General features: G+C 46.7%; 1 protein-coding gene across 1 annotated transcript in view; it reads right to left on the reverse strand.

Moving 5' to 3' along the window:
• Positions 1–12,779, reverse strand: part of FLT1 (fms-related tyrosine kinase 1) — a 59,192-nt gene that overhangs the window by 23,249 nt on the left and 23,164 nt on the right. Inside the window, exons 4-7 of the mRNA XM_009699039.1 lie at positions 11,285–11,431; positions 9,228–9,359; positions 3,145–3,251; positions 62–200 (exon numbers count right to left, since the gene is read on the reverse strand). Of these exons, the coding sequence (XP_009697341.1) occupies positions 62–200; positions 3,145–3,251; positions 9,228–9,359; positions 11,285–11,431 (525 nt within the window). The remainder of the gene's footprint in view (positions 1–61; positions 201–3,144; positions 3,252–9,227; positions 9,360–11,284; positions 11,432–12,779) is intronic.

Raw genomic sequence — 12,779 nt, forward strand, 5'->3', positions numbered from 1 at the left:
GTAGTTACAGGTATATCCTATTCAATCACTGCAAACCCAACGTAAAGTATGCCAATATTACCTAGTTTCAGCCTTTCCCTTGCAATTTCCCACTTGCTGGCGTCATAAGGCAGTCGTTCACATTGCTCATCTAAGGGGACTTCGTCAGGATCCATTATGATTGACAAATAATGGTTAGTCTTCATTTCGGAGGAATAAGGCTAGAAAATAAAGAATATTGCAAAGTGAAAAAGAGGATAAAGGTATCTGTCAGCATCTTGTTTGGATGAAGGGCTCCAAGTTAACTCCGTCCACGGGGCTGTGTGTTTTACAGTCCAATAGATGGTTTATTTAAGCTCCCTTTGGCTTTTTTATATATTGCAAGTATTTTTGTGTAAAAGAAACTCCTTCCCCTAGCTTTCCTCCTATGTGATATATTGGTTTCTTCAATGAAATCCATGTGGATCTGTGTGAACATACAGTGTTATGATACAGGCCCTCTGCACAGTCAAGAGAAATATTTTCGGCAAATGACTAAACATTGCTGATAAACATAACTTTCCTTCATGATTGTGCAAAGCAAGAAGTGGCCATGTGCAACAGATGGAGTTCAACTGCCAGTGTTTATTTTTTCCATATACCCGGCAATGATGGGTCATATGTGGTTAGAAGTTGTGCAAGACCAGTCGTCAGGAGACTAGACATTATACATTTCAGAAACTGTTTAGAAATTTTTAGAGTTTTTTATTTCTTTGGTATCATTTCTGACAAATTTACTGAAATTATTTGAGTTTGGAGGAGTTCATAAACACCCACATACTGACACAAAAGTTCAAACACATAATTTCAAATTAATTTGTCAGAAGTTCAGTGTCCACTAAGCAAATGGATTAGCCACTTCACATGAGAAATGTAAGGAAAGATGAACCTAATCTCAAAGTTTTCTCCAGTCCATCCATTTTGAAACATATTTTCCTTCAAAGAACACCTAGATTGCCATTCTAATCCACTGGACTTTTCTTGGCACAGGAGTACTTAGATTTCTGTAGAAAAGATCTAGTGTTTGCCCTGATTTTTTGGCTATGAGTTGGAATTTATGGAAAACCTCTTGAGCTAAGCCCCTTTGTGTTGCTTTTCCTAAACTCGTGGAAACAGCACATGGGCACAGACACAAACACACAGATATATCTACGTATCCTTTTTTTGCTACTTTAGCTGCCTCTTGTGACTTTCAACTTTCCTCCTCTACGGCTTGGAAATACGTCCCTAACACATGTGTTTCCAGGCATTTAAGAAGGGTATTACTAGCGGTGTATGCTTTGGTTACAAACACAACTAGACTACAACGACAGTAGCTAACAGCTCCTCTTTTGGCTGCCTTTCACCATCCCAAATAACCAGAAAGTTCGTCCCAAGAAGGATTGCACTCATGCTCGGGGAGAAAAATCAGGTGGCATAAAGCCTGACTCCAAACCATCCACTGACCCTGGACAGGACGTGGATAACTGGGATACGGATAGAAACAGAAGCGCATGTGGTGCTCCAGAAAGAGCATTTCTTGGCAGAGAGGTGTGTACCAGCCTGCTCCTACCAGTCACTTTAGAAGAGCTTTTAAGTGGATCCATCCCAGAAAAAGCAACAGGGGAGTGGGAAGGTGCAGAGAGCTTCCTACGGTTCTGTATTCAGATGCACTGAATACCAAATCTTTGGCACAATTAGAGCTACGAAACAACATTTTGAATGATGAAGAATTGTTAAGTATATAATTTGTCCCTGTATGCGTAACAGACAGGCTTTAGGAAAATGCTCTCAGAGAGCATATAGGTATTTTTTTCTGTTGTGGCAAGGTAATTTCTGTATGAACTTTAATTTAGAGCTAATTCCAGACATAAATCCTTGAGAGCAAGGGTTTGTAATAGAAACACAGAGAAGACCATAAACACAGACCAACACTAGGTGGAAAGGCTCATCTGGAAAGGAGACTTCACATATCATCTAGTTAAAGACTCTTGTTCTACAGCAACGATGATTATTTTTATTACCTTTAACAATCTAACAAGTGAATGTCCAGTTTTGGTATCATAACAAATAAAAAACCAATCTGCAACCCTTTACTAAATTTAAAACTTACATTTTCCCAAGGGTTTGCAGTCGTGTTATTGCTTCATCACTACTGGTGGGCAGTCAGAATTGGACCCACTTGCTTTGTAATTTCTCTTACAGCTGCAATGTTTGCCCACAGCTTCAGCTGACCTCTCCTTTTCTTTCCCCCCAAACTCCCAGGCATTTCTCCTTACCAAATGGCAGAGTGACTGCTGCCATACCGACCTGCTTTGGAGGTCTGGTCCTGCTTTCCCACCGGTCAATAGAAGTTCTCAGTGGAAAACCTAAGAGATGAGGACATGCAGCCATTCCTCATCTCATGTCCTGCAGTGCAGCCCATCGCCCCGATACCTCCCTTCCCTCAAATCCATCTTCTCCTGCAAGTTGCTTTGAGATCTTTCTGCACTACTGAGGCATGGTATTTTCTGCTTAGGAGAGCTGCTGTGGTTTAACCTGCGCACACCCTGCAAGGCAGGCAGGGTGCTGTCAGCAAAAAGGGGCTTTAAACCAGCGCGGTCAGCCTCGGCCAAGCAGGAGGGTCAGCTGCAGGGGCAGTTCACATTATCCTGCTGATACAGGATCATCTGCTCTAGAGCCTGCGCCATCAAAACTGCTTCAGTAAAATGTCACTTTGGAAGCGATGTAATTGTACCAGACACTGTGTGCAAACCAGACCTCAGCGCGCTCTGTGAAGATCTGCCATTCCCACTCACTCAGATCTTCAAAGACGTTAAGATGCCAAACCCCCACAGCTTTTAGGGGAATGGGGATGCCTTTGGTAGGAGTCAGGCACCCAAATGCTTGCCCCCACCCAGGCTTTGCTTCCTGGCTTATTCATCCTCACCCTCGTGAGTCACCGGTCCCTGGGCACCCATCAGCAGCCTGGGGCTTGCACAGGGAACAAAGGCGAGCAGTAAGGGAATCAGATTTTTTTTTTTTTCCTGTAAACTCAGCAATCCCAGGGGCCTGGGAAGGATTTTTCTAACATGAGCAAAGGGCTGGTAAGGAGAGGCAGGTGCCACAGAATTACAGAATCACCAGGAGCTCCCTGTCCGTTCTTACCCTCTTCAGCTTGCGAATGAAGAGGGTCAGCAGGAGCCAGAAGAGGGTCGCAGCCACGCAGGTACAGGTCAGGGTTATCAGCTCCAGGTTTGACCTCTCCGATGTGCCTGGGAAAATCAAGCAGCAAACATTTCAGAAAAGGACCTGCAAAACAAGGGCACTTTATATTTCTTTGCCATTAAAATAAAATACCAGGAAGGACCAGCTTCTTTTCTATGGGGTATTAATCTCTGTTTGGACTGGCTCACAGAGCCTCAAAAAAAAAACGGTCTCCCCAGCAAAGCTGTTGTATCAGGTCTCCCCTCAGCCTCCTCTTCTCCAGACCAAACACAGTAAAATTGCATTCGATCCATCCGTAAGTTTTTCAGTAAAAAGTCAACTCTTCTTTGGGGTGCAGGAGGTGAAGCAAGCCAGGTTGAGGATGACCAGTCAGATAATAATTTCCTTTTGAGGTGGAAATTCAGCTGCTGGGTATTTTTAGCCAAATTTTCTCTGTGTAAGAATGTGTGTGGGCCTGTGCATGCAGTTTCACCCCATCCTCCCCACCAGCAAAACCCATCTGGCCAAGCCCACATCCGAGAGAGGAGCAGAGGTCTCGGAACCGCTCACTCCCCAGCAGCCTCGGGAGAGGATGGGCTGTGCGGCGGGGACGGCTCAATGCCATGGTGTGAGAGATGCTGCTATGCGGCAGGAGAAGCTCCCAGGAGGGCTTGTGCTGGTGTGGACATCAGTGAATCCAGGTTTGACCCGGGGCACGCTGCAGTCCTGCTGCTGCTTGAGTTTTGCCATCCCAGATGTTTGATACCTTTCCTCGGGCGCTGTGCCTGCTCTGCCCCAGCTCAGCCAGCTCTTCCCTGCTGACGGCTGAGCCCTGCAGCCCTGACCTCCATCCCAGCCGTGCTGGAAACCCACCAGCCCTCACTAAAACTTGGGGTGGGTCTCTTGGAGGCTCACGGTGCAGGCAGCTGGAGTCCATGAGCTCTTCTTCTCATGCCCTGGATGGGTCCGGTGTGGCACCTGTGAGCGCAGCTAAGAGGAAGTACGGCATGGGGGTCTTGAGCCCCATCCCCACTGGGCAGAAAGCTGGGCATAGGACTTAGCCCTCCCGCCAAGCCGTGGGTCCCCTGGCAGGCTCTGTGCCCTCAGGTCTCCCACCAGTCACACCGGTGGCCCGGGGCCAGGGTCCCTGAGGGGACGTGGGACCCTCTCCGTCCCCAGTAGCACCTCACAGAACCCAGCTGGCAGGGAGCTGGGAGAGCTCGCCACACCGGGGAACAGATTCAGCACAGAAAGGGAAAACCGAAAACAACAACAACTGAAAACGGAGCAGCAAGAAAGCATGAACATTAGAAATCTGGAGGGTATTAAAGCCCACTGACAGATATTTAAAAAAAGCCAAAATAAAATTCACTTCAGACTGCTATTTAGGGACTCGTAAAATGGTTTCAGAGCAGTCTGTTTTGCAAATCCTGTGATCATGTCAAAATACCACATTTCCCACAATATGTTTTCCATGTGATTGGTAGCAAATGCAAAAAAATCCCTCACGCTCTGCCTCTTATTCTGATATACCCTCCAGAGAGAGAAAATGAGAGGACAAGGAGAAGTAATTCCAAACATGATTTCACAGTAGTTTTGTCAACTGCACTTGCAGCAGTTTCAGACCCCGGGCTGCTCGGTGTTACTCCTGACACATGGAAAAGGGATGACTGATGTCTCCCTGGTGGGCTTACCGGGTAATCCAGAGGGATGTGCTGCCTTGTCTTAGGCAAGGCTACAAGGCTTTGTTCAGAGGTTGAATTGCTTCCTGTAGCTGTAGCTCAACTAGCATAATATCTTCCCTCTGTAAAGGTGATAATCAGATTTGCGTTCCTGCCCTATATCTAAGATTCCTCTGGCATATCCATTCTGGAGCTTTGAGAATAAAGCTCACTGAAGAAACATACAACTGCAGCTACAAATAGAGATATTTCTCCAAAATACCAAGAGTGTTAATTTTTCAGAAGTATTTTTTTAAAAGCTTGATTTAGATATGCGACATAGTGATGGCATAAATGATACAGCCCAACGCAGCTTGCTCATTCTCTGCCATCAGGCTGTCCTTTTACGTATGGATACCCTCCTCTTGCTTCTGAGCAGCACCCATGCAGATGGTGAGTAATAGTTTCTGACATTTATTCAGTAAAACCTGGAGGGGCTGAAGGTTCATTTGTTGCCACTGCTCCATATGGCAGGACTCAGAAACCCCATGAGGCATGGTACAGCCAGTCTGGGGTGGAAGGCAGCAACTCCCTAGCCGCTACCTTATGCTGCACAGGAGGTTGAGAAGAGATGCGAAGGTGCTGTCTTTGAAATGTCCGAGCGAATTTAGGCAACCAGAAAGCATTTCTCCAGGCTGAGGTTGGGCTGGGTTATCAAATGCCAGATTCCTAGTCTTGCTAAAAGCCTTGCAGCCAGAGCTGGCTGAGTACTTCTCATCTGGGTAGGAAAAGGTTTGGTTTGAGGCAGAACAGGCAGGAACGCTCACAAGAGGGTTTAGGATTAGCAGAGTTGGGAAAGGATGTAAGCAGGACTAAATCCCTCTCTCTGCCTGGTAGCCCAAGATTTCTGGCTCCCCCGTACACCCATCCCAGACCTTTACCCACCACCCACCTCATTAGACACCGACGTTCCCCCCGTGTGCAGCTCTGCCACGTCCGTCTGACTCGCTGCGGCAAGCAGCAGCCCCCTTCCTGCCCCAGAGCCCCTCCAAAGCCCCCCTGCTCCGTCCCATCTCTCTGCAGTGCTGTGGAGGGAAAAGGGAAGAAATGCCACCGGCAGCAGCTCTTCCCTCTCCGCAGCGACAGAAGCCACCAGGACCGTGCAGGCATGCGAGGATGAGAGCCTGGACTAACGTGCTGACCCCGCCAGGCACGAGCTCAAGCCTTGGCTTGGCATGGGCTCTGTCATTAGGATTTCAGCTCTCAACGTCGAGGTGCAGCTCAGGTGTGAACCAGGGAAAAAGCAATGCCTGGGGCACTGACACCACTCTGCTGCACCCAAAGCATCCCTCACCCCTGCACCAGTGTGATCCACCCTGCTTCAGCCGTGTGATCCCATCGTCACGGCAGTGCAGCACTGCGGTGGGTGCTCAGAGATGCTGAGGAATTTCCATCCTTGGAGGTTGTCAAGACTTGGCCAGACAAAGCCATCACTGACTGGATGTAGTGTTGGTCACGATCCTGACTTGAGCTGAGGTTGAACCTCCAGAACTCCCTTCCAAGGCTTTTTGGCGGTTCTCTGAGGTAACAGGAGTCTAAATGTCCCTTGCTGATCACTTTTTCTCTTACAGTCACCCACATAATCCAAGCTGAACCTCATTCAGTAGCCAAGGGAATTCCAGTTAAACTTCATGGAAACTTTTCTGATGACTTCAGAGCTAGAGTGGCCCAAAAGGTGCAACAACTTTTTGAGATACAAAGTCAGAAAAGTAGAGAGACAGAAAACCAGAGTTATTTAAAAAGCAAACACCCTTTTAATGGTGTCAGAATAGTTCAGGGAACACTTAATAAATGTGATGTTTGCTTTTCTCATCAGCAGGGATCACATTAAGTTATCGAGCACCGGCTTTAAGAGAGGTCACGTTGCTGCATTCATTGGCTTGTTATACATCTGGATTTCAATGAGTGTGAGCTGTAGAAGATGCTCCTTCCTTCGTCAACCCTTCCTCTTCACGTGGTGCAGCACCTCTGCAACTAGGTGTATCGCTGGGTCCCGCTGAGAGGGGTGCGAGGGTCCCCAGGAGGAGAAGCAGGGCAAGGCTTTCATGGCAAGTCGCCCGCTCTGCAAGCGGGGCAGATGCCATGTGGCCAGACATCCCTCCGAAGGAGACCTGCCCGAGACAGCCCGTGTTCCCCTCGTACCCAGCAGCGTGTGTCCCCAGGCTTTTAGGGACACACTCCCCTCTGCCTGCTGGGTGCTCTGGCAGTCATTTGCTGCTCCCGTTCCGTCCTTGCAGATTTGCTGCCTCTTCAGTTCCTCAGCTTGGTCTGACATGGCCACAAACGCAGCCCCTCTCCTCCTCAGATAGCCCGGCAAGGACGGCTTCCAAACCAAACATGGGCTGCGATTATTTAAAGATGGCCCTTGGATTCCACCATCCATTCATCCATCTCAGATACAAAAATAACACATTGTTTTATCTGAGTATAAAAATGTTTTTTCAGAGGAAATAAAGAGAGCAGACGGTTTCCTTCCTGACTCATTCACAAACTACTCTTCCAATCTGCTAAACACGGCCGTCGGCACGAGGCGTTGCTCCTCTCCCTTTGATCTGCAGCCCTGCGCTCCGAGAGCCTCCGGGATGGAGGGAAGGCTTTGGTGCTCGCAGCAGCAGTCGCAGGGTCGTCTGTGTTTCTCAGAAAGACAAGCAAATGGCAAAGCCTAGAGAGAGCCCCACGTTGAAACCCTGATCTCGTCCCTCCAGGCTCAGTGATGGGGTGAGAGGCTGCTGTTCCCTGGCAGAGGGACAAACGCTTCAGTTTGGCGTAGGAATGAGTGAGAAAACCTTCAGTGATGTCCCTTCAGGCAGCAGGAAGAGACAGGGTGGAAAGGCACTTTCCTTGGTCACAGTAGATAAGACAACTTCTCATTTTCTCGTCCAGTCTCAAAGCTATAGATGTTAATATGGTAGACTTCATCTCCTGCTTTTCTAAGAGCTCCCACAGAAGTCACACAAGAACATTGCCAGTGGTCCCCCAGGACATGTAACCAGAGAAGAAGCCTTCCTGGCTGCTGTCTTTCCTCTCCTCTGGATCAGGAGATATGACTTCCGAGCCGTCCTTCAGAATGCTTGTGGTTGAAATAAATAGCCAAGTTACAGTGATGTTATAAATCAACACAATAATGAATTGTCTTGTCCAGGACTATCAATTAGTAGGGTGCATTGGACAGCAAGTACTTAGGGACAAGTTCTTCTTTTAGCTATTACAGCAGCCATAAAAACCTTAGCATTATTCACAAGGAGACAGGTGTTTTCAACTCCTTGATTACACCAGTTAGGCTGGTCCACATGGACATGTACTTATCCCTGACCTTTTAAAGCAAAAACATCATTGTATCATCAATGATCACCATTAACGCACTCATGGCAGAAAATCAATACTGATTTACTAGCTGTAATTGTCTTCTGCTGTAGGGTAGTATACAAATACTCCGTAGTATTCAGATATGTTTGGCAATTGAATAAGAACAGCCACAAAGACATAAATTCTGCCTGAGAGACCTGGTGGTAGTCCAATTGTCTTCTGTAAAGAGAAACTAAATGCATTTAGGACTATTTACTTAACGCATGAGATCAATAAGATAGGTTCTGTCAAATTCAATTCGTACATGGCACTGACTTATATGGAGAATGTCAACCTACTTCTCATAATATATGAAGCAAAAGGGTATTCAATGAAACTGCAAAGCCACTGAATAAACCTTATTTTAATGCAATGTAAAATGACTTGATAGAAGTCACTGCCACAGGTCTCAGTCAAGCTTGGCAGAAGGCAGAACAACGCTGGACATTTAAACGAAGAGCAAAATAACTCAAGTAATGGTTGCAGAAATAACTAGATCATACCTATTTCTTACAACAAGTGCCTTTGCAAAATGCACGTGTAGCTATCGCTACGCTGAAATCTTCTAGTTCAACTTGGCAGTTTGCTTTACATTGAAAATAAACAAATGAAAATATCCCAGGCCTCTAATTTCTATGGAGTTAACCTGAAATGGGAAAATGAGTGGGTAGGAAAGTGTCCCTTGTTCTGTATTTTGTTTGTTTTGATGATACTAAATTTACATTTGTCTTCCACCCTGACCCGATCTTTGTTGGGTTGAAGCAATTCTTCTTTTTAGGTCAGTGTAAACACGCTCCGAGTTAGCATTTCCTGCTAGGCTTCCTTTCCAACCTGGTACGTTTCCCTTGCTAGGACTTCCTTCGAATTGTTGCCTTCAGAGATCACCGCATGAGCCCCAAGTCATACCCCGACCCTTCCAGCCTGACTAGGAACATCACCCTGGCAAGCTTGTTCTTCCCATTTAATGTCGTGCCTTACCTTGTACTGTGACATACGCCGCACTCTCCACGGACCCCTTTAAGTTGGTGGCTATACACTGGTAAAGTCCTTCATCCTCCTCTCTTACTCTTTCAATAAACAGCATTCGGCTTCCGGGCCCTAAAATTATTCCTGTGAAATGAAATATTTTGCAATGAGAGGGAGCCAGGATATAAACAAAAACAGGCCCTTGTGTAATAATATCTGCTTCAAGTTCTTCTCAAAAGAAATCTGAGCCACAGACTGCACAGCACAATGTTGTCCGCAGGAAAGCCAAATATACTTGGATGTTTTGGGAATCTTTTGGAAATCAGTATTTGCAAAGCACTTGTGTCAGTGAAAAAGCTCAGCCTAAGGGAATGATGTTGGGAGCACTTGGTACTGTGTGTATTGATTAGCACCGTGCCTAGACTTTCACCCAGGTGAGTTCTTCAGCATGTCTCCAACTTTTGGAAAATGGGTGGTCTGATGACTGCACTTACAGGCGTAGGTCTGCCCCAGAAGCAGCTCAAGCTTAGAGCACTTCCAAGACCCAGCTCCATGCACCCACACTGGCCTTACGGGTAGCAGACTCGCTCCAAATCTCGCTTGCCCATGTGGCATGGAAAGATGAGGCCCTTTGCAGAAGGACCCCGGCTAGTGCAAAAAAGAGGTGGCATGAGGTGTACCCCAAAACATAGGAGTTACCTGAAGTTTTCAACATCTTGGTTATTCCAGCTAGGTCAACCCAGAAGCCAGCCTGGCAACACTCCAGAAAGCGAGGAAGAGACAGGGAGCAGATTTCGCCTCAGGACTGCCTCTAAGGCATCGTATAGCCAGGAAATGTGCAGTCAAGGACACACTCGTGTGTTTGGCTCCATCAGAATTACTGTCCCATCAAAGTGTATTCCCACCATCTATTTCAGGCACCTAACTAAAGTGCTCTGACCTACCCTCTAGAGACATCTTCCTGGCTCCCAACTTTATGTGTTGCATTACATCCAAGTTAGACACATAACTTTCATTTGTAGAAGACAGTGTTAGCAAAGCACATTACAACGACATGGTCACTGTAAATCTTCATGAAATCTGGCTCTAGAATAAGTTTAGTGCCTGGGCTGCAAGTCTGCGCGGGCTTATAATTCACTTGGAGAAATCCTGAGAGTTTTTCCCAGTTGCTTTTATCCTTGCTATATTAATTTCCAATAATGCAGGACAGAACCGCAAACATCGACTTTCTAAAACGTTATTATTGAAATCTACACTTAGGATTCAAGTCCCTACAGACCAAACCTCCTTGGACATTACTGCTGAGCCTGTTACACCAGCTCATTGTGTACTTCTCATCCGAATGTGGATGAATTCCTATGAGAATGGTTTTGCCATTCCCCTCATCATTCATCTCCACCTGAGATCTTCAAGGCACACATCCGTGACTTTGGTGCCGGCAGAGCTGGACCTGTAGCCTTAGCGGGTCTTTGAAGCCACATTCCAGACAGAGCAGTAAACATCTCCCAAAGTTTTCCTGTAGCTGCAGCATGCTACCTGGGAAGCTGTTCCTTTCTGCTGCGTGAGACCTGGATTCCTCTGCTGCAAGCAGATGCATTTCGGTCTTGGACACCCCAGGTACGGATTTAGTCTGGTGGCTAGGTTGGGAATCAAGAGCAGACTTCTCACGCCCACCCACAGAGTCCCCCTGGTACTCCTACGCACATCACGCAAGCTTGGTTTTCTCCTGCCTGGCTCTACGCTGAGCCAAGACACCTGATCCCTAGGCTCCCTCTATAGTAAATGGAGAGAAATATGTTTCTCCGGAGATGAATCTTCTATGATGCAAACTGAGAGCTATATTTTTTCCACTGACTGCACAGAGACCCGTTGTGTCTGTACCTCCAACCTGGGTGAGGTTTCGGAGTGAGACAGAGTAACCCGGAGTACCCGTGCTGCTGCCTGTAACGCCCGGGCAGTACTCCTTCCTTACATCCAGTACCGATGCCAATGACTCCGCAAATGGCTACCCAAGGCAGATGGGTAAATAAAAAGACTGTAAAAGGTAAGCGAGTACACAGAGCTCTCACCTGATTCTTGTTGTATTTCTTCATGGTTTTTAAACCAGGATATCTGGGGCTCGGGGATGCCACGAACCTGGCACTCCAACATGGCAGAGTTGCTGGTGTTCACCGTCTGATCCATCAGCTGCCGCAGCAGGGCTGGTGCCTCTTGAGCTACAAGACAAAACAACACCTCCATTTTACACTCTTGTAACTGCGGGGGTTTAATTATCTTCCCTACCAGCGTTTTACTGATGCCAGAAATTGCTACGGCTGTTCTACCAAGTTCATTGTTCGCAGATTTTATTTACCATTCCAGTTTGCTTAAGAGCATTTGGTGTGTACAGAGTATTCCCGTTACTCAGTGATAGCAGGCTATGGTGATCAATGAAGACCCGATGATGACATTGTTGAAAAGATTTCCTCAGCTCCATTACCAACCACATGTGTTTATCGAAAGCAATGAGTTTCTGTGAGAGCTCGGAATTTTGCATCATTAAGAGAAACAAACTGTGACACCAAGGTTTTTAACAATTAGCAGGACACCCTTGTAGCAGAGTATCTCTGCATCCCTGATAGCACCATGCAGCTCTGTACACCTCGATACCCGTGAATGTGACTTACATCACCTACTTACTTTAAAGAATACCGTTATAAGTAATGCTCGGTAAACTCACATCATCTAAACCCAGAAACCATAAGCACAAAAGCATTGTGTTACATGTCCCGAAGTCTTCATAAATTCTTCCACTTTTGCGTTTCGTATGTTTGGCTGAAGGTAACAAACCACACCGCAGCCTGTTTGCCAAAACTGCGTTGGGCAGAAATGCGCCCGTGTCCTCCGACATCCCACAGAGGCTGGAAACCCTGACGGCAGGGGCTGAAGCTGAGTGCTAGCAGGCCACACAGCATAGCAACACCGCTCCTCTTTTACTTTTATCTACTGACATTCATGCAAACGCAATGTAATAAAACATTTCCATGACAGCCAGTGACAATCAGTATTGGAAGTGCATCTCGTCTGTTCTGCTTCTGCTCAAGCGCCTCCCAGAAGGGCGTTTCAAAAGCAGTCTATGGACATCACGTAAAAGTCACCCCTGAAAGAAGCAAAACGACGCGTCTTTCTCATCATCATCTCAACCCTTTGCCACTCCTTCTCCCATTTCGTAGAGAGCCGAAGGCTGTTCTGACAAGGACCAAGATATTTGCCATGTCTACGCACATTGTATGGCAACACCTTTCTGTCACATTTGCAACCCTCACATCATCCTTTTTGGTATTTTGGTCCCTTTAAAGCAGTGATGGAGAATCCAGAGAGCTCCTGAGCAATCTCACAGATGCAGGTGCTCTGCAGGTTCCCTCAAATTCCCGGGTCTTGCAAGAACCGATTATTTGCAATTTTTCCTTTCAAGAATCAGCAGTTACTAACATGGTAAGACAGACATTACAAAATAAGAGGCAAACCAAAATAAAACAAAGCAGAAACCAACTCTTTGCAAATATTTTCTTTTAGACTGCAATC

This window comes from Cariama cristata, unplaced genomic scaffold, assembly GCF_000690535.1.
Source record: "Cariama cristata isolate BGI_N322 unplaced genomic scaffold, ASM69053v1 scaffold7184, whole genome shotgun sequence".
Taxonomy (NCBI): Eukaryota; Metazoa; Chordata; class Aves; order Cariamiformes; family Cariamidae; genus Cariama; species Cariama cristata.